At 39.7% G+C, this 20,321-nt stretch overlaps 1 protein-coding gene and 1 non-coding gene across 2 annotated transcripts; both read right to left on the reverse strand.

The window, feature by feature from the left end:
* Nucleotides 1-481: 481 nt before the first annotated feature.
* Nucleotides 482-17,012, reverse strand: eif4g2b (eukaryotic translation initiation factor 4, gamma 2b). The gene is given in 19 exon segments (XM_030137390.1): nucleotides 482-685; nucleotides 3,108-3,127; nucleotides 3,130-3,228; nucleotides 3,943-4,151; nucleotides 6,570-6,667; nucleotides 6,670-6,776; nucleotides 8,082-8,340; nucleotides 8,831-9,046; nucleotides 11,114-11,218; nucleotides 11,381-11,509; nucleotides 12,269-12,382; nucleotides 12,488-12,651; nucleotides 13,368-13,508; nucleotides 14,568-14,750; nucleotides 15,360-15,471; nucleotides 15,606-15,757; nucleotides 15,835-15,901; nucleotides 16,635-16,766; nucleotides 16,910-17,012. Coding segments are annotated over 16 exon segments (2,106 nt in total). The 5' UTR covers nucleotides 15,690-15,757; nucleotides 15,835-15,901; nucleotides 16,635-16,766; nucleotides 16,910-17,012; the 3' UTR covers nucleotides 482-619.
* Nucleotides 11,603-11,782, reverse strand: LOC115421727 (small nucleolar RNA SNORD97). Its single transcript, XR_003935742.1, has one exon. It is a non-coding gene; the product is annotated as a small nucleolar RNA SNORD97 (small nucleolar RNA).
* Nucleotides 17,013-20,321: the final 3,309 nt, after the last annotated feature.

Below are 20,321 nucleotides of genomic sequence, written 5' to 3' on the forward strand. Positions count from 1 at the left end.
CGATAGTATTTTCAGAAACAAAGGCTGAATGCCACAGATTTCCTTTGATGCCGAGCGGCTACAGCCGTTCTGCGGACATTAATGTCGAACCCTCGTTCAGGCTCCACGTGAAGATCACAAAGCAGGCCACTGACCAGACCTTTCAACTAGCATGAGCGAAGATCAGCGCTAATCTGATTTACTCAAGGGGAAGTCCTACACATTTTTAAATAAAGCCTAAAAGGGGAATTCAATTCAGTAAAAAAAAAAAGTGGAAATGAAAAACATGCGATACAATGGAAAACAAAAAGTTACAAACCTAATACAGTCAGAGAAAAGAAACACATGGTTGAGCCACTTCTGAAATCATGTAGCTGGATCAGGATACAGATCCAAAAATAAAAGAAAGAAAATCAAACATCCATTAGGCAACAGATCAGATGACACTTCCCAGCCTATCGTCGTGGTAACGCATGAGGCTACAGGTACAAGGGTTTTAGAATTTTTTTTTTGCGAGACAGAAGCAGCCGAGTGCCACGTGTAGTGGGTTAATGAAGCACGGAGTTTAATCAAAGGAAAGGCGAGTGTAATAAGATACGGTTGATCTTCTACATCATGACACTTCTGCTTGGTTTTTATCTCAATCTGCTTCGTCCTCAGACTCCTCTTCCTCGGCGGTTTCCAGCCAGGTGAGCCACTGGTTGACCTAAGAGGAAAACGGGAATTATCAAAATCAGCTCCCTCCCAACTGTTCACTGTCAGATGTATAAACTGAGGTGGAGAGAGGCTCCAGTTTTTTAATGTCACCATTATCACGATCTGAGATAAAGTTCATTACTTTTGGTAAACAGGTTCATTTCTATCGCTATTAAAGGGAAAAAAAAAAAAAAGTCTTCTTTTCTTGAGATCATGGGATAATTATGGCTCAAAAATCGTGGTTGGTCCTTGTTACGTATTTCGTAGCAGTGCACTCAAATACAGCAGCAACGTGGTGAGGGATTTCCTGTCTTTTCATAAATGTCACCTTCCAGATAAATAGACAAGGCCACAAAGTTCTACAAAGTTTCAGTTTCTAGTTTGACATGCATCACCCTGTCGGATTTGCTTCCTGAAAAAGAGCTAGTGATGATACCAGCAAAAGAAAAGTTGGCAACAGCTATTAAAAAAGTTAGTGTGCTTTAAATAAATAAATTTTAAAAAATTTTAAAATCTCTGTCGTTTTTTTCTCGGAAAGCTACAGGGGTTGGACAAAATAATGGAAACACCTTCACCTCAAGATGATAATGTCCCAATCCATACAGCTAGAATTGTTAAAGAATGGCATGAGGAACATTCTAATGAAGTTGAGCATCTCGTATGGCCGGCACAGTCCCCAGACCTCAACATTATTGAGCATTTATGGTCAGTTTTAGAGATTCAAGTAAGACGTCGATTTCCACCGCCATCGTCTCTAAAAGAGTTGGAGGGTATTCTAACTGAAGAATGGCTTAAAATTCCTTTGGAAACCATTCACAAGTTGTTTGAAATCAATACCTCGGAGAATTGAGGCTGTAATTGCCGCAAAAGGCGGACCTACACCATATTAAATTATATTTTGTTGATTTTTTAAGGTGTTTCCATTATTTTGTCCAACCCTGTACATGCTGCTGTATTAACTCTGTTTGTAACCAGTAAAATATTAAATGGCTTTCTACATTTAAAAAATAAATGGGCTGGCCAGGGAAGGTTAACATCTACAGTCGTGGAAAAAATTATTAGACCACCCTTGTTTTCTTCAATTTCTTGTTACAGCTGAAGGTACATTTGTTTTGGACAAATATAATGATAACAAAAATAGCTCATAGTAGTTTAATTTCAGAGCTCATATCTATCCATTTCCCATGTTTTCTTAATAACCAAAATCACTTCAGTTCTTACATCAATATATATAGCACTGTACTGCCAAAAACAGTGGTTTTAGTCATTCCATGTTTTCTTTTGTCTGTTTTAGTCATGATAAACACAGGATTTAGTACTTGATTGCATAACCATTGTTTTTGGTGAGTTTTGATAGTCTAATACCTTTTTCTGCAACTGTAGATCAAAAAATAAAATTTAAAATCATCTTCTGAAGACTTCTATATTTTGACAGTACATTGTGTCCAACACAAGTTAATTTTAGAAAAATGGTTTTAAAAATACTAAGATGGCATTATACTCAGCATAAATGTATATTAGCATTCTTTGTGAGTGCAGTTCATAGCGTAACTGTGATCCTCTACTATTGGACCTATATCATACTTATAAGTTGGAAGGTCCATTTAAAAACCTTTGCTACGCTTTTACAGCGGTTACAAATATCTAATAAACTGAGATAAAATATACAGTATGTTAAAATGTATTAAATTAGTTTATTGAGGTATTTGATGTTGTACACATTATATATGCAATGTATAGACTAAAAAATATGCTGAACAAACTGAAACTTGTAATTCTTCTCTCTTGTCCATCCGTTACAGAAACACTTAGCAAAACTCTTGCTATATTATGCCATTATATATTGAATAAATACAAACTGTTTACAGTTTTGTAAAATGGACACCCTAGAGGACCAACAGGAACAGGAACCACACTTTGTTTTATAAAGTGGTCAAAAACAGATGTTAATTTTCCATCAATCCATTACCGAGGGGTTTTTATTATTTTTAAGCCAGAAAAATTAGGTTAAAACCTTTTTTTCAGTCCACATCTAAAAGTGCTCATTATTCACTGCAAATGAGTATCATTCATCTTTCTACCATAAATAGTTGTGAAAGGGCAAACAGAAATGTAGTGCAGCTGTCCATCCGGTACCACTGGGCCAGGCCCAGATATATTCACATGGACCTTCATCAAGTTGGACAATCTGATGTTATAGCAGCCAAAGACTAAAGGTTAGCCAACTGTCAACTCCCTACTTCAACCTGCACCTGCTGAAATGTGTCATCTCTGCAAAATTAAAGATAAAATAACCTTTATTTTTTATGCCAAAGGGAACGGACAGCTACAGCATGTCATTTCTACTGTCTGTTCTGGCAGATGCTACCATCCCCATGTTTAACTGCTGTGGATTTCATTACTGGGAACCACGTCACTCAGCGTCACTGTACCTGGAATAATGCTTTTCCTTTCCAGGGAATTCTTGGGTAATGTCTTCTTTCCATGCAAGGAAGGCTTCTTCTTCGATGATCTCCATGTCGTAGAAGTTGACAAAGTAGCGCAGCAGCATGCCTACAATGAAGACAAATCTTTATATTCTTTTAACGTTTCTGGTGGAACTAGTCCATTTTTAATGCAATTCTCATTCTGTGTTCCAGGCAGGTTTTGAACCCTTAAGTCACAACTTCAAGCCACGACTTTGCAACATTCCAAGTAAGCCACGCCAAACTGCCTGAGGCAAGGAATTGTGGGAGCTAGATATCAAACCAGCATGGTGGACCATACGGGGCTTAGACTCATTCACAATCCTTTCTTTTCCAGAGGTGTTTGCTCCTTGCTTGTTTGAGGGAAACAGAGGAGGAAAAACGGGACATGAGGCAAGAGAAGCTGTTATGCCTTTTATGTTCCGTTATTTAAATACATATTTGGTATTAATTTATTCTTTCACTCAGTGGACTGAACACTAGCTAACACTAGAGTAGCTGCTGATTATGCAGAACATTTGCGGATAAATAACATTAGAGCGATACCTCGTTTAATAAACAATTTGCATAAACACCACATCCATGGGGGCCGCCATTGTTGTTTCACAGGCTGTGTGACATCAGAGCACAGAAATGGGAGTACATCTATCTAGTACGAGTTCATGGGTGGGAAGTCACAGGTCTAACTGCCATTCCAGTGCATTTTCACTGGCTGAAGGCTGGAAAAACACCAGGTATGGTTGCCTGGAACACAGCATAACACTGTTCATCCAGTGTTTGTGGATGATTTGCATCACGTTACCTTTAGGGAAGCTGCTGGCATTGCAGTGCACCTGCAGGGCGTACAGGGCGCTGACCTGCAGCTCAGTATGGTCGTGCAGAAACTTCTGCATGACGGGCTTGAAGGCCAGCAGCAGCTGTTTCTCCTGCTCCAGCTGCTCTTTGGGTGGCGCCGCCAACTGATCGTCACCCTCCGCCATACACAGCTCCTGGGAGATGTACTGAAGGAAACTGGAGAGGACAAGGAGGCAGGTAGTCAAACTAAAGGACTTTTACACCATCACTGGGTCTTCAGTGTATTTACGTGAACAGGTACAACGGCACTGCCGTGGTTTCTTTACTGTCAAATCTTAAGCCAAATTCCAACTATGGCAACTGGTTGGTTAGTTCATTATTTTTACTGTTCTGCAACTTTATTTTCAGTTTAAGGTCCATCAGTGTTAAAATTGGGTTTGCTAATTCTCTTTTTGCAAAACAGTTTGTTTTGAAGATTTATCTGTCTTACAAATCAGTGGCATGGATTAAAAAAGTTCAGAAATATAAAGTATTGTGTATAACTCAAAGTAATAGTTCTTTATAAAGCCCTTTTTATTTTGGTCTATTACCCTCATGTTGTGTTCTTGGTCAAATGGACCATTCCATAAAGACTCACACCTCAAACTCATCATAAACACAATGTGCTGCGCACTTTTAATCCCCTCGGGCAAATATAATGCAAGATTCTGTTGAAAGTTCCTGCCCTATAATTTAGATTGTCTTTGTGTAGAACTGATTAGACATATTCATATTGAAAGTACTCAGATATTATAACTGCACAAGGAGATTTGACCTTAAAAAAAGTAGGTCAGGGTCACCCATTTTTAATATTCTTCTAGCCCATGCCAGATGCATCCACAGCATAAATTTGGTGACGATATCTCAATGCATTCTTCAGCTGAGATTATGTCGTTGAATGGACAGACAGACTGACGGACGACAAGCGATTACAATACCCCCTCGGCCAGGGGGTAAAAACTGTAATACACATATTATCAGTACTTGTGTCACATTTTTTCATCAATTTAAGTCCTTGTGACCATTACCAGTTTTGGACCTCCATTCATCATTTATTGCCCCCATGAACATGCACTGACATCCAAATACGACATTTCAACCCTTGAAAATGAAGGTCAAGTGGATTGCAAGAGAACTCCCAAGTTTCTCCTAATATCAAACACGAAGCTGATAGAATGATGGAGTAATCACATTGACAACTGCTGAAAGTTAAATTTGAGGCATCAACCCTGATCTGACTTTGAAAATGAAGGTCAATGCCCAAGGCACTTGTCAAAGAACTTCCCAACTTGCAACTAAATATCAAATATGAGGGAGATCGGACATTTGGTGAAGAGTAATCACATTGACAATGATGGACACAGACACCGTAGGGTACGGACAACACCCCTGCCTTCCAGTGGCCGAGGGGTCAAAATTGTCCAATCATACTCTGTGTCCCATAAACTGCTGGCAGATTCATTTCTGGAGGTGTATACACCAGTTAAAATCAGAGGGCACATGTTTGTATTGATGTCTGTCTGAGTTACCTCCTTCCAGTTATCTGTAAATCCATTTCCCACAGAGTTGGTCATATTTACCACCATGGAGCCTAACTGCCATAGTGCTGCTGTACAATGAACTGTGAGCAAGACCTCCAAAAAGCATTATGTACCAAAACTACAAGTTCAGTAGGATGGGAAATTATGTTGAAACTGTTGACGAGAACTGCCAACAGGTGGTGTTCCTGTGGAAGAGACTCTACTGGGCAAAGATTCCTGTAGTGGTTACTATGGAACCCAAGGTGTGTGTGTGTGTGTGCACGCACGCATCCATCAAATTAGACCAAATCAGAGGTTAAACTCTAACTACTAAAATGTTTTTTTGCATTAGTCTCTCAGTGAAAATGCCGGGCAGGACATCTTAAAGCTGTGGAAGACTTTCATCACCAATTTTTCATCAAATCTCTAAAACCTGAGGCATAGCCTAAGTATCACAAATCCGTAAGTCTTGCTGTGATTACCCACCTGAATCTGTCCCTCATGGTGAACAATTTCAAGTCTGCTCCACCATAAACAATCCATTTGTTTACAAACAGAGCCGGTAGGTAACTCAGGCATTTTCGAAAATTTGTTGGCGACATGCATTGTGGGAAGTGGAGGTTCGCGCAGCTGCACTATGGCAGCCTGACAGTGGCAGCTGCCAGGCTGCAAACAAACACGACGTAGGAAACGGCTGGAGCTCTGCTTCCCACAATGCATGTCGCAGCAAAATTCCGAAGATGACCAACTGACCTACCAGTCTGTTTGTAAACAAATGGGTTGTTTTTGGTGTAGTGGACTTCGAAATTGTTCACCGTGAACGAAGACATTCAGGTGAGTAATTACAGACAGACTAACAGATTCATGATACTTAGGTTATATGACTTGGGTTTTACAGATTTGATGAAAAACTGGTGACAAAGTCTCCTGCAGCTTTAAGATTTCTGTGCCAATTCTTGCCTTAACAAACCAGGAGAACAATAAGACCAATGTGAACTGTATGTAAGTGTTTCATTTAAGTCTTAGGGTAGGTTGTGAATATATTTTGAGAACAAAATATTTCTGGATTGTTTACCTGGTCATGAGGATGTTGACAAATCCTTTGTCAGTGTGAAGCTTGGGCGAGATGTTGTCTTTAATCCACTTGTAGATGGACTGTGGAGAGGGGTTCTGCCTTTAATCTGCTTCAGCAGCTCCTTCTCCAGCTTCAGCAGCGGGAACAGGAAGCTCAGGCCCTTCCCCTCTAGGATCTCCAGCATGCGGTCCTTGTTCTGGTCGATTTCTGGCATTGACAAGTCAGTAATCCAGGTTATTAGTGACAACAAAAACCAAAACTAAAATTAACAGAGAAAGCATTATTGAATGAACACACGCAATCTAAAACTAACAGTTAAAAACAGCTTCATTTTCTCCAAATTTTTAATGATCTGTGGTGACACGTAGAACCTTCAGTAGGTAGTGGGCTGGTTAATCATTTGATGTCATGCCAGCTTTTTCAGCTTCTATAAAAACAAGGCTTTTCTCAAAGCTGTGGGAGACTTTCATCACCAATTTTTCATCAAATCTGTAAAACCCCCGTCATAGCCTGAGTATCACGAATCCTCAAGTCTTTCTGTAATTGCGCACCTGAATCTCTTCCCTCACGGTGAACAATTTTGAAGTGTACACCACCATAAACAAACCATGTGTTTACAAACAGAGCCGGTAGGTAACTCGGGCATCTTCGGAATTTTTTTGCGACATGCATTGTGGGAAGTGGAGGTTCACGCAGCCGCCTGGCAGCGGCAGTGCAACCATATGATATCATATGGCTGCAACAAACACGACGTGGAAATGGCTGAAGGGAAGCGGAGCAAGCAGAGCTCTGCCTGGCAGCAGCAGCTGCAACAAGCATGACGCGGAAACGGCTGGAGCTCCGCTTCCCTCTAGCTGTATCCACATCACTTGTTGCAGCCATATGATATCATATGGTTGCACTACCGGTGCCACTGTCGCGAAGCTGCACCAACCTCCACTTCCCACAGTGCACGTCCCGACAAAATTCCGAAGATGCCCGAGTTACCTACTGGCTCTGTTTGTAAACAAATGGTTTGTTTATGGTGGAATACACTTCGAAATTGTTCATCGTGAGGGAAGAGATTCAGGTGAGTAATCACAGAAAGACTTATAGATTCGTGATACTTAACCTGTGACTGGGGTTTTATAGATGAAAAATTGGTGACGAAATTCTCCCGCACCTTTAAATATCACGAACATTAAAACTACATTAAAATAAGATATGCTTTATTCATCAAATGTAAGGCAGCACAAGGCAAGAAGCATCAAATGCAACACAAAAATAAGGAGAAGAAAATATAAAAATGTTAGAGACTAAAAATGACAAATCGTAATAATTATAAATAAAGTAACAGGTGTGCAAGTGGGTGAAACTGATCAGATTAAAAAAGTATGTTCAGAGCCAGATGTAATTCAAGCCACGCAGCTGTTATACAGTCTGATGAATACAGAATTATATCTAGTCATGTCCTCAAATAAAAATAAAACTACTAAATAACTGTCAGTTACAAAGGTAAGTGCCAGGGCGTACCTGGGAGCATCTTCTGCATGTTGACCTTGCTCTGCTGGAACAGGTCTGTGAGCCACTCTCGGTCCTTCAGTTTGGCCGCCTGTTGCAGGCAGAGCAGGAACAAGGGAAAGTGGGTGCCGTTCTCCAGGGGGTGAGCCAGCTCCGCCACGCTCACCAGCTCTGCGATGATGGCCCGTGCCGCAAACTGGGCTAGGTAGGACTTCACTAAGGGGACGTCCACCTCGATCTTAGGGCACTGGTCCAGGACGTTAAGGAAAGCCTGCAATGACAAGAACAATCACCACAAAAATGAGACTCAGGGGACAGAACAGAAGTTCCTCAAGGTTTCTGCACATTCAATTCAAGTTTGAAGATGCTACAGCTTTTCTAAATGCAATTTTAAGTCAGATATCAAACTAAGGAAACACCATTTTTTAGTTTGATGAAACATTAGGTCATGAATCACAACAGGCTACGCCAACTGCACACTGCTTTGTCATCCATTATGTGGTTCTAGTTTGTAGTTTTAGTGTGATGAAAACACATTTTTCCTCAAAATACACTGGATAGTGACTATAGTTAGTGCATTGAAAAAGCAATATTAGTGTAATAAAAACATTTTTAAACCTGTAAAAATGAACTGCAACATTAACATGCATTTAAAAAAAAAAAAAAAAAAATACAACTGACATGGGCATAATATTTAGATTACTGGACTTTAGGGACCCTCAGAAGCCTTGTTTGTGCTACAGTAATTAATGCTGTCTTGCCTGCATGAAGTTCTCTCCAGTGATGAGGCCTTCAGTGCGAAGCGTGTGGATCAGTGTGCTGGCGTGCTCCTTGTCCTCATCCGGACGGTCCAGGGAGCACACGATGATCTTACTGAGGCATCTCTGGCAGGAAAGTTTGGGAGCCTTCATGTCACGCACACCACTCACAGCCTCAGTCAGGTTCTTACTGTTCAAGTAGTCAGTCATGATCGCCTCCTGAAGGGTCAGAGTGAAAAGAAATGAGCTCATCATCAAGTATGAGAAAAAAAAAAATGCTATTAATAATCTGCTCTCTGTTTTTCTCCAGAGAGGTTCTACTCTTGATATTGACCATTTGTTTTAGGCTCGGAAAAAAAAAAAAAAAAGATACACTGATGATCCAACTTGTTTTCTGGACATACTCTATGCAAACATTACAAAACGTTCATCCAAGTGGTTTTCCGCCAGACTACCTTTTGGACTTCTCATCCATGTTTAACACATTCCAGCCAATATCATCTTGGAAATGGCTGGCTATTTCTAAACTGAACTGTAGATATTGATAACATGTACTTTTCAAAAGTTAGAGTAAATGGTATTCTGTCAGAATGGGTCTATTCCACTAGATCTGATGGTAGAAGTCAGTTTTCTTCCTGATACATTCATCAGTTCCGCTCAATACAGATTAATCTGAGGATTGATTACATTGTTTTATGACTGAGGCCTTCCTCCAAATAAGTATCAGTAATTCTAGAAAAACCATTCCACCCACCACCTCAGATCTTCAAACGAATTGCTGTAGAATGTTAAATACAAGCATCTTGGGCTGATGTGTGAAAAGAGGGAATTTGATGAAAATTGGGAGGCAGTCAGAGATGAGCTGCAATGTTTGTACTTAATTTAAATGCTGATAAGAAAATGTCATGTTTTACAAGTCATTATTCAATCTTTTTACTTTCACAATCATTTTCTTGTATGGCACCTTGAAAACACAGACAAAGCGTCGGACCTGTTCAAGTGATACAGAACTCAAAATTCCTCTGCTCCCCTGTTCTATAAACCTAAATATGTAGATGTAATTTTTAGCACAGCATTAATTTTTATTATTTTGGGAGACTTGGTCTGTATAATGAAGCTTACGCTGTAAGGGGCTGACAGCAAGGGCATATCCCTGAAATCCCCTGATATAGATATATATATATATATATATATATATATATATATATATATATATATATATAGATATATAAATAAATCTATCCATAATTGTTATACAATTAATATGAACTCAGTTTGCACTACATGGACCTGATAGTGGCAGAATAATGGTCAGAGAACCAATTTTTCCCAGAAAAGTCCACCTAGTGAATGAAAATGACCCTATATGAACTCTGGATGGTAGACAGAAAATGGACATTTGTAAGGTGGGGTACACACCAAAGGATTTTCTCAATCTGAAGAGATTTTTTATCTGGTACAGACCCCACATATGAAGACAAAAAAAAAAAAAATAAAAATCAGGAATTGAACAGTTTTGATCGTACTGTGTGTGGTGTGCTCCGATAATCTCAACACAGCACACCAAACACATAACAATTCTGTCCCACCACCCATCTAGAATCCAGTCGCCCAAGTCAGAAATGTCATGTGATCAAATGTGATTTAACAAAAACTAAGAAGAAGAAACATAGTATGGCCTGTTTCGGAGCTGATTATTGGGACAAATTCACTCTTAGACCTCAGACCACAGGATAATCTTATAAAACATAAAATAATCTGGCATTTGCCATCCTTGGTCGGGAAAGGGGAAAATCGGGACAAAAACAGCCCGATTATCTTTAAGCGTGTGCCCTGCCTAAAACGATCAATATGAACCAAATTTGATCTCAATCAGCCTATTGCTTGATTTATGTCCAAAAAACTGATTTTCAACTAAAGTGTCCCCATTTGGATGACTTATTATACTCATGGAGAAGCTGAAATCGATAGGGTTCTTCCACTAGGGGTCCTCTATGTTGGTTATCAAGGGAGAAGAAATCCAACCAAATCTGTCCTAGTTGTCGCCAAAACATCAAGGAGATCCGGCGGCAGATCTAGCTCCAGCAGACGTGGTAAAACCATTATATCCCTGAAACTCAGTTTTGGGGATATAATTACTGACTGTTTCTGGACGATGTTTATTCCAGCTAGGACATTAAAATGACTAAACTAGGATGTGAAATCATTTTGCATTATTTACACATTCCTCCAGAATACAGCAAGGCCAAAACCAGTACCAACTATAAACTTGGCAGCTTTGCTTACAGTCATCTTAAGCAGCTCCTCCTTGGCAGGAGGTGGTTTCTTGTTCGTCTTCTGAGGCTTCTCCTGGATGGGCGGAGGGTTGGTCTTCAGGCCAAGCTGTGGGGGCTGAACAGAGGTTGTATTTTTACCACCCGGCTACAGCTCAAATAAACTGACAACAGTTTTATTTACTCACAAGTCATGTTATCTCATGTTTTTGCCTTTGTGTTCATTGTATAAGACCGAAGTGAGCTGAAGTTTAACTGAAAAGTGGAATCTGATTCTTACCTGCCCCAGAGGAGGGGTCTGGGTGCGTGGGGGTTGGGCACTGGGGGGCATCATGGTAGGAATCTGGGGTTGGAGCTTGGGCACCTGGTTCTTGTTGAGGAGGAATGACTGAGCAGGCCTGAGGCTGATCTGTGGAACAGGAGCAGTGCCATACAAAGGCCACAGAGGAAAGATTAGACATGAATGTCATCAAATTTATCAGTTGTACATGTACACAAACTCATGCCCTCATATCTCATAATCGCAGTCAGCGGACCAGCCACCAGTTAGAAAAACAGAGGAGGAAGAGGACAAAGGAGAGGAGAGATGGATAAGCACAAAAGACAGAGTAGAAGTAAGAGAACAGACTGGCAGCGGGTTGTAACCCTCAGAATAACGCGTCTTTTTATAATCACTGGGCATGAAGACTCACAAGATGACGACAGTAAAACAACTGAAATACTGCCTTGTGCATTTCATGTGGTACCAGTAAGGGTGTGTGTCTACAGACCTTTATCCATCACTGAATCTGCTTCCAATTCATTTTGATTCCAAAGTGGTAAAATAAAATATTCAAATAAACTTAACTCTTAATATCTACCAAGTGCTTACACCACAGATCAAAAAGAAAAATTAAATAATAATTAAGATAATGATCTGTCTAAAGCGGTGAATTAAACTTAGTGCTGGTTGTTTGAAGACTATTACTACGACAAACATGCATCTTTGTTTTGTTTCTGTCCAATCAAGAATGTTCACAGTTTTGACATTACTGGGTTTAGCTTGTATGAACCTTCCATTATGGGTAGTAGGGGATTAAGTTCCAATTTGAATCAGTGTCAGCCCCTGTACCCTAGGTACCAACACTTTACAAGACTGGGTGTACCAGACCGCTTAGCATCCATTTACCTCATCTGCATTGAGCTGTCCTTTCTTGCTGAATCGTGGAGGCATGTCCTTGGACTGGACCTGCTGCTGGGCGATGTGGTTCTGGTTCTGGTTGAGGAAATGCTGGTTCTGAACCTTTCAAGATTCACATAAAGATGGAGGTCATGAAAAAGACTATGCAGACAGGACTCGTTATCAATCATTGATCTCGAGCCTTGAGTGTTTCCATCTAATAATTACCTGGTTGGACTTAACAAAAGACTTGGGCCCCATGTCAAACTGTGACTGAGGTGGAGGGGCGATGTGGCCACTGTGGCCGTTGAAGAGAGGGTTGGTGCGATGGCGTCCCATAGTGGGTGAGTACCGATCCTGAATAACCCCCGGGCCAGTTCCAATCCCACTGCCTGTGAGACACAGGATAAAGAGTTCAATCCCAGAAGGAGAAATGCATACGTTAAACATTCTTCAGAGCTGATGTAACATAATTTACATTCTATTCAGTGTTTCCTGTGGAATTGATCTCTTGGTGTAGCGGTGTGTCATCCGGGGGAGCGGGATTGCGCGTGTGGATCTGACAGTTTCTGTCTTACTTATTCAATAAGTAGGCCTACTCAGTGTAGAAAAAAATCCCTTCATGTACTGATCTTCCGTTTACCTCAGAAAGGTGTGGTATCACAAACAATTTTTACCCCTGTATTATTTTTGTACTTCCGGTGTTTCCGCACTTGTGCACTATGTGGGTACATTTGGTACAGCACATAGCATTCTGGTTTTACATCCGTATTATTTTTTCCCCCCATTAACTGTGTAGTTTTGAATATCCAAATAAAGTTAAATTTAACATAGTAAATGAGAAATAAACGGGTAAATTCAGTACAAACAGGTTTCATTACTGAATGGTTTACGTCAAAAAGATGTAAACAGGCCTATTATATATTATGCATATGTATAAGTCTAATGCGACAGTGATGATTTTTTTTGTATCAAATGTATGGTGTGGTTAGTAAGGCAGCGCCACAGCTAAACCTTACAGTGGAAATGCTGCTATTTAACACAAACATGAATTAAAGACGATTTTCAGCACAGAAAAAAAGCAGCAACAAAAAGTTTAAGAAGGTACCTGGCATCTGTCCAAACATGTCAGCCAATCCCCCGAGAGTCTCCCTGTCCAGCTTCATTCTGTTGGGCATGAAGGGGCTTTCCAGGAAGAAATCCATCCTCATCCCCTGAGACATGGGTGCTGGGATGAAAACACCCAATCCTACACACAACCACCACAACTAGTGTCACAACAGGATTTTTACAGTCCTAAGAAACACAGCCTCAGACCTTCATACCAACAACAGGGCGGTTTTCAAAAAGAGGCTCAGGTCTGGTCATTAATACAAACATTTAAACAAATGCCGTCTTCCCCAAGTTTGGCCTCTCGATCCACATGTAATCTGCACTTTAGTGTGATCGTATGTCGGTGAGACACTTTTTGCTGCAACGCCCTAAAGGGCAGATCGTTTAAGACCATGTCAACGTGGAAAATGTAGAGTTTCACACTTGTCTGTTGTTACTTTATGCAACAGGTAAGGAGTTTCACCACCTTGTATAGTAATGTGATACCATACAGTAATTCCACCCAATTATTTGCCCCGTTTGATTTATCTAATACCAGATCACAACACAAAATTATCTTTTTTTTCCTCCTTATATTAATGTTGTTTTCTTTTCATTTCTGATTGTGCGTTTGTTATGGTGATATAAAAAATGAAGCATAATGTACCAATCAGGGGATCTCAAGTCTGCACTATGATAGGCTTTGCAATAAAAAAAAAATATCTGACACACAATACAAAATAATCTTAAGGCACTAGTTAAGTCACAGCCAGGGATGAGCATGAATTGATTAGTCAATTACTCAAAATGACGCCATGATCAACACCTTTCAAAGAGTCAAAATAATTTTGATCTGGAATGAGAAGAAATATCTTACTTCAGAAAGACACAAAACTAATGTTTATGACACTGTTTCTGCTGCATAATGCATGTCTGAAAAAGGGTTTCAAGTGTCTTAAAGAATAAAACGGCTACTTGTGGTTCACCTATTGCTTGGCTGGCTGGTTTTCTTTATTTTTTCTCTGTTCATTTAAAAAAAAAAAGTCAACTGGTGCAGAATGTAATTGTAAAGACAACGTCCTGCTGACTCACACTGAAATCAACTGCTTGCTAATGCTTTGTAAAGTGCGAGGAGAGTGAGATGGGCTTCCTCACATCTTAACCTCTGCTTCTAATCTCACTTTAATTATTCATCGTTGCCACAGTCTGACCACACTCACTTTCACTGCATCCTGACGGATCTGGTTAATCGTCTTTGGTCCGTTGTCGATGAAAGCCTTGCGGGGGACCCAGTTTTTCTCGCAGTTCCACTGGTCTTGGAGCAGGAAGCGGATCCTAGCGGGCAACTCCTTGTTGTTCATTAAGGATCGCATACGGCCAAAGTACTGATCCATTAAGACTGGAGAGGAAGGAGAGAGTAATGTGACGGATGGAAGCACGGTCCTGCAGCACACTTAATACAATCATGAAATAGGCTGGTCACGTGTCAGGCCAAGTGGAAATGGATGCCAACAAACGGGTCGATGTCCAAAAAGCTGCCGACATTAGATGATGATATTTTGGATTTTAAGCTCAGTCACACTGGGCACAAATATTTATTGTGTAAATAAATCGACATCATGCAGCACCACAAGTTTGTATCAGCACATAAAAACACCAGAGAGATACTGGTACAAAGATACTGGAGATACAAAGAGACCTTACCTATCATCTTATTTATTCATTCATTCATATTCTTATAATATTATTTAGTTATGCTATTAAACAACCTAAAAAAATAAATACCTTGACTTTGAAAGATTTTGTTCCCATTGCTCATGCAGTATTTTTTTATTTTGAAGCAAGAACTCTTTCCGTCATTACCCATAATCATTAGTTTCTTTTTCTACATATTTAAAAGGCTTATAGGTTTTCTTTGCATACGCAACTGCAAAGAGCATTTTCTCAAGCATGTAAACACGGTTAAATTTGATGTTTTTGATGTTGTCACATGGCCTCCGTTTCCTACCTTTGCTTTCTCATGGTCGAGTCTCGGCCCCCACTGTTCTCATTATCTGACAGAGGCACTCCAGATCCTCCCCCATATCCTTGAGCTGGACTCTCTTCTTCTTTTCCAGAAGCTTCAGAGAAAATTTAAGAGAGGAGAGGGGGTTAGAGGTCAGACTCAGTTCCATGTTTTGGTCTCTGAAGAATGCATGTTTCTTTTGATGCCAACACTTGTGTTTTAATGTAAAGGCCTGAGCATTGCACGTACTGTTTTGATGCACTTATGAAGGATAGATTCATGGATGAGGTCGAGTTTTGCCAAGTCCCCGATGAATTTAATGTTGCCAAGCATCTTGATCTTGGCAATGGCACGCTGCTCTTCCTCCTCAGAAGTAAGAGGGTTGTCATGTTTGTCATAGACTGGAAAAAGAATTGCAGTTAGGATGTAGTTTGTGGTGACACAAGTGACCAGATTCTGCTTCTATTCCAAGACTTACTTTCAACATTTCTGGTGCGGTTTTCAAATTCATCTTGAAGCTTGGAAATCAGCAGTCTTCTGAAGGTCTGGAAGAGCAAAAAAATGACACTGGTTTAGATGTTGTGCAAGTCACCAGGGTGAGTGCCTGACAACTACATTTATTTAATGACATTTAGTTACTCAAGACAATGCTTGTTTGTTCTCAATATAATGAAAGAAATGAACCTAAGGTCAGTTTGTCACAATAACCATCACTTTCTATGCCTATAATTACAGAGTTTGAAAAGGAGCATCTGGTTCATTTAATTGTATGTGATTTTAACCTTCAACGTCACTATCCTGACAGCTGGGGAGGATCCGTCGAGTCAGAGCATAAACATGTTTTGTTTGCTGCAATCACCACACTAGTCCAGACAACAAAATTTAAAGAGAAAGTATGTCTGTTATGAAGTTTAAATTACAGAAGAATGACAATAGATAATTATTGGGTTTTTCAAAAGCAGTTTTACAAAGTTATATAGGGTCACAATTGTGAATGATCCTCTTAATAATTGGATAATCGGAATTTTGCATAAAATACAAATTTAGTATGCATAAAATAAGAATTTAACTGACAAACTGACTAAATTAAACTAAGAGCTGTTTATACTGTCTTTATATAAAGAAATACCCATTATTGAGATAACAAAGCATGTTTTCTTGAGATGAAATAACCCATTGCGTTTACATTGTCACAAACCAAGCAAAATACAGAACAGATGTACAAGAGGCTCGACAATGTATTCAGGTGTTGGTGAAAATGCGAAAAGATCCACTTACTGTGCTCTGCTTTTGGATGTTTGGATCTCAGATGAAGGGCCATCAAAGTTTGGTGCGTCCTCTGCCAAGCGCAGACATAGCTGAGCATAGAAGTGAGCTATATTTCGGCTCTTCTAGGGCTTTGTCTACAATCTAAACCAGGGGGGGCAGGAATGGACTACAGGTGATTAAAACATATATTGTACGGGGTTTATGAGTCAGTCTTTGCAGCCTGCCAAAATGGATGAATAAATTTCCATTTAGCAGAGTGCTGAAGAATAGAGAGCCACACTTACCAGCAAGATGATTCCTTTAAGGACGAGTTTTGAATCTACGCCCACGTTCAGGAGCTCAAGGCATAGCTTGTCAAACTTCTCAGGCGTGAGTTTGTTGAGTATGCTTGAAAACAAAACAGCAGAAGTCAGTACGACTGTTGCAACCATCATGATCACAGTATAGCTCGTTTCCACTTATGTTTTCCATTACGTAGAGCTGCATGTGCCGATGTACTGCGGTTTATGTTCACATCACATCACATCAGTAAACACATCCATTGTGATTAAGAACCGTGAAGAGATGTCCAATTCTGGTGAAAATAGGACACCCCTCTATACGTTGATACTTTATGACATAACAGACATGCAGAGAAATACCACTCAATATCATTTAGCACTTCTACAACTTACACTTGGTTAATTAATATGAAACTGCTGATATGAGTGAATCGATCCCTTTCAAATTCACAGGAAGTACCACATTGCCATGTCAAATAAAACCACTTCATCAAGAATGTTAAGGTATGTTCCAAAATTCTGAAGTAGGTGTGTGTATATGGTATTATCAATAGTGTATTACCTTTATTAGTAAGATGGGGTATGCTGTGTTTATGATACTTTCCACCTCTATCATTCCTGCTCTGACGGGGAACTGACACAGTTCTACTGTTCTTTCAAAGTCAGTAATTAGTCATTTTACCACACTGAACCCAGGAGTGGCTGGTTTGCGATTCTGGTATTTTAATGTGCTACTTAACACATTTACTGTCTTACTTGCGTGACAACGAGGATCCTTACTCAACAGCATGTCCTGTGACACAGTAAAATTACTGTTTTTGTCAAAGGAATATAGAAATAACACCATCCCCACCAGAAAGACTGCCTAAGAGCAAAGTAAATACTTGAATCTACTCTAATCCAAGAAAAAAAGCAGCTCTATTTCCCTCTTCAACAGCCAGATTGATCGCCTTTAACTTGAAAGCTGCCTCATAGCATTTCTTCATGTGTTTTCCATGATAAGGATGTGTGCATGACGCGCAAATAACTGTTCTGAAGAATTTAGTGTGAGTGCATTTGATTTCGGTGAATTAGCCACATCATTAAGCTGCAGGGTTCAAAGTGTGTGGAAACAAGTAATGGTTTATAATTCGGAAATTACGGTATTACCAAATCAGGCAAGCAATAGAATAGTGTTTTGTTAAAGCTCTTACATGGCAGTTACTCTGGCACTTTTGCTATTATGACCTACATCTACGTCATTTACACATTATTATATGTGAATAAAATGACAAAATATTTGACTGTTTGTGTCTGAAGGTCTATGGTTGCAGCATCACCAAGTTTTTAGAACTGTGTAACTGATTGTTGTAGTACAGTATTTTGTTTTAAATTATAAATAATTGAGTCAGCATACAAACAATTGGCTCATTTTAACATTGTTAAGGAACATTTTTCTAAGTAGATGAAATTAGTATTTCTTTAGGTGAATGAGAAATATCACAACATTATTGTTATTACAATGCTGTACACCCATATCGCAAGTTTTGCCAATAACGTGCAGCCCTACTCCAGAGAAATATGGTCATCTCTTCAGCTTTTATGCTTAAAAACATCACCTGACACCGAAGGGAACATGCTTTAATGCCTTTAGCAAGAGCACATGCCATCTTAGTGACTGTAAGAAGCACACAATCCAACGCCCTGTCCCCATAATCAAAGTAGTGAATAAAAAAAAAAAAAACCACACAAACACGCAAAACTGACAAACGATTAACCTCTGGCGTGATGCATGTTCATTACAGAAATACAGAACTGTGTCCTTTTCTTCAAGAAATCTCTACATTCTAAGTTAAGAGTAACTGTTGCTAAGACACAGCCATTTATTTTTTCTAATAAATAAGGCACAACACCAATCTGATTTGTGAAATTAATAAAAATAGGGTTTCAAAATATGGAGGAAAATAAGAAGGTATTTTTCAAGATGACGAGTAATGAACAGTTTTAAAAGTGCGTACAGGCTTGACCCTTACCCCCTCACTTTCCTGAAGATTGCATCATGTCGCTCTTTTTCGTTGCTGGAGTTGACATCTCGTCTAGTGCTTCGTGAAGGAACCCATCTCTGAACGCTTTGCCCTGGGGTTTTCCCCAGGAACTCGCTGTGGAAGAACAGACACCGAGTTTGAATAAAGTGGGGCACAATGCAGGAGTGGCTTTGTGGGATGGTTACAGTCCTAATTCTAAATATAATTACTTATGATATTACATCCACAGCTAGCCAATCTTCAACAGAGATCCCTCTATATGCAGAAAGAAAAGCCCTCATTACATTGCATGTGGCCTTTCACACAGAGAAACAAAACCAGCATAATATTCCCCATTGTACGAGTTTAAACAACATGCAGGTGTTTGGGAAGCACAACACTACAACATCAGTGTCTAGTGTGATGTGAAACACACGGATTAAGAGGACAAACAAATAAATGTTCCTTTACAAACACAACTGACAGACGATGGGATCCTCAGCACTGAGGGCGTTTTGACCGTAGAAATCTTATTAGGCATAAATGGCTTCCTCAGATTTTTCAATCCCACATATAAAACACACTCAAAACATCACATGTTAAACCCTCATCCCCAAACACCAATTCGCTTTTGTGAGTGACCATGTCTTTTATACAGATGAGGCAGGGGTCTCAACTTTGAGAAATTTAGATCCAACACATTCAAAGTTCTCATTTTCAAAAGGAAAATGTTACTCTTAAGAAATTTAAGAACAAGAATAATTTTGAGCAACTACAACATAAAAACACATCAGCTACTTATGATTAGGGACAACTTAACATGTTATTTTTCATTTTAATGTCATGAAAAATTGACTGATAAGAGATTTTAGGACCTGCAGGTACCTATAAGCATTAGAACTTGGGAGAGGCTGTGTCAAACAGGCTTTAATTTACAAGTACTGCATACATACACTGCAAATGCTGCAGTATGCTAAGTTTACCCTGTCCAACTCACATAGCGGGGCTGCAGCAGTAGATGCACCTACATTTTGTCTCAACTGATGAAGCCACATTTACAATAAAACCACCCTCTTCCAGAATCACAAAAACACATTGCCTTAATGTCACATGTAAAAGCACCAGGTGACCATTCCATCACAACATCAGACCTTAAAAACACCTCCATCGTGGCATCCTCACCATTAACTGCTCCCTACTTCATAGTGCAGGACTTTCAAATCAAAGCTTCTTGCAATTCTTTCTCTAATGAACAACCTACTCAGCTTTTATCTTTTCAGGAATGCAAAGGAGGACTTATTGATGGTTTATATTTTTGTAATACTAATAATAATGTCATTGTGCATTTGTATTTTCTAGATAAGGCTACATGACAAACCTGTTGCCGACAGTCTTGGGATAGTGCTGAGGTG

This window comes from Sphaeramia orbicularis, chromosome 6 (genome assembly GCF_902148855.1).
Source record: "Sphaeramia orbicularis chromosome 6, fSphaOr1.1, whole genome shotgun sequence".
Taxonomy (NCBI): Eukaryota; Metazoa; Chordata; class Actinopteri; order Kurtiformes; family Apogonidae; genus Sphaeramia; species Sphaeramia orbicularis.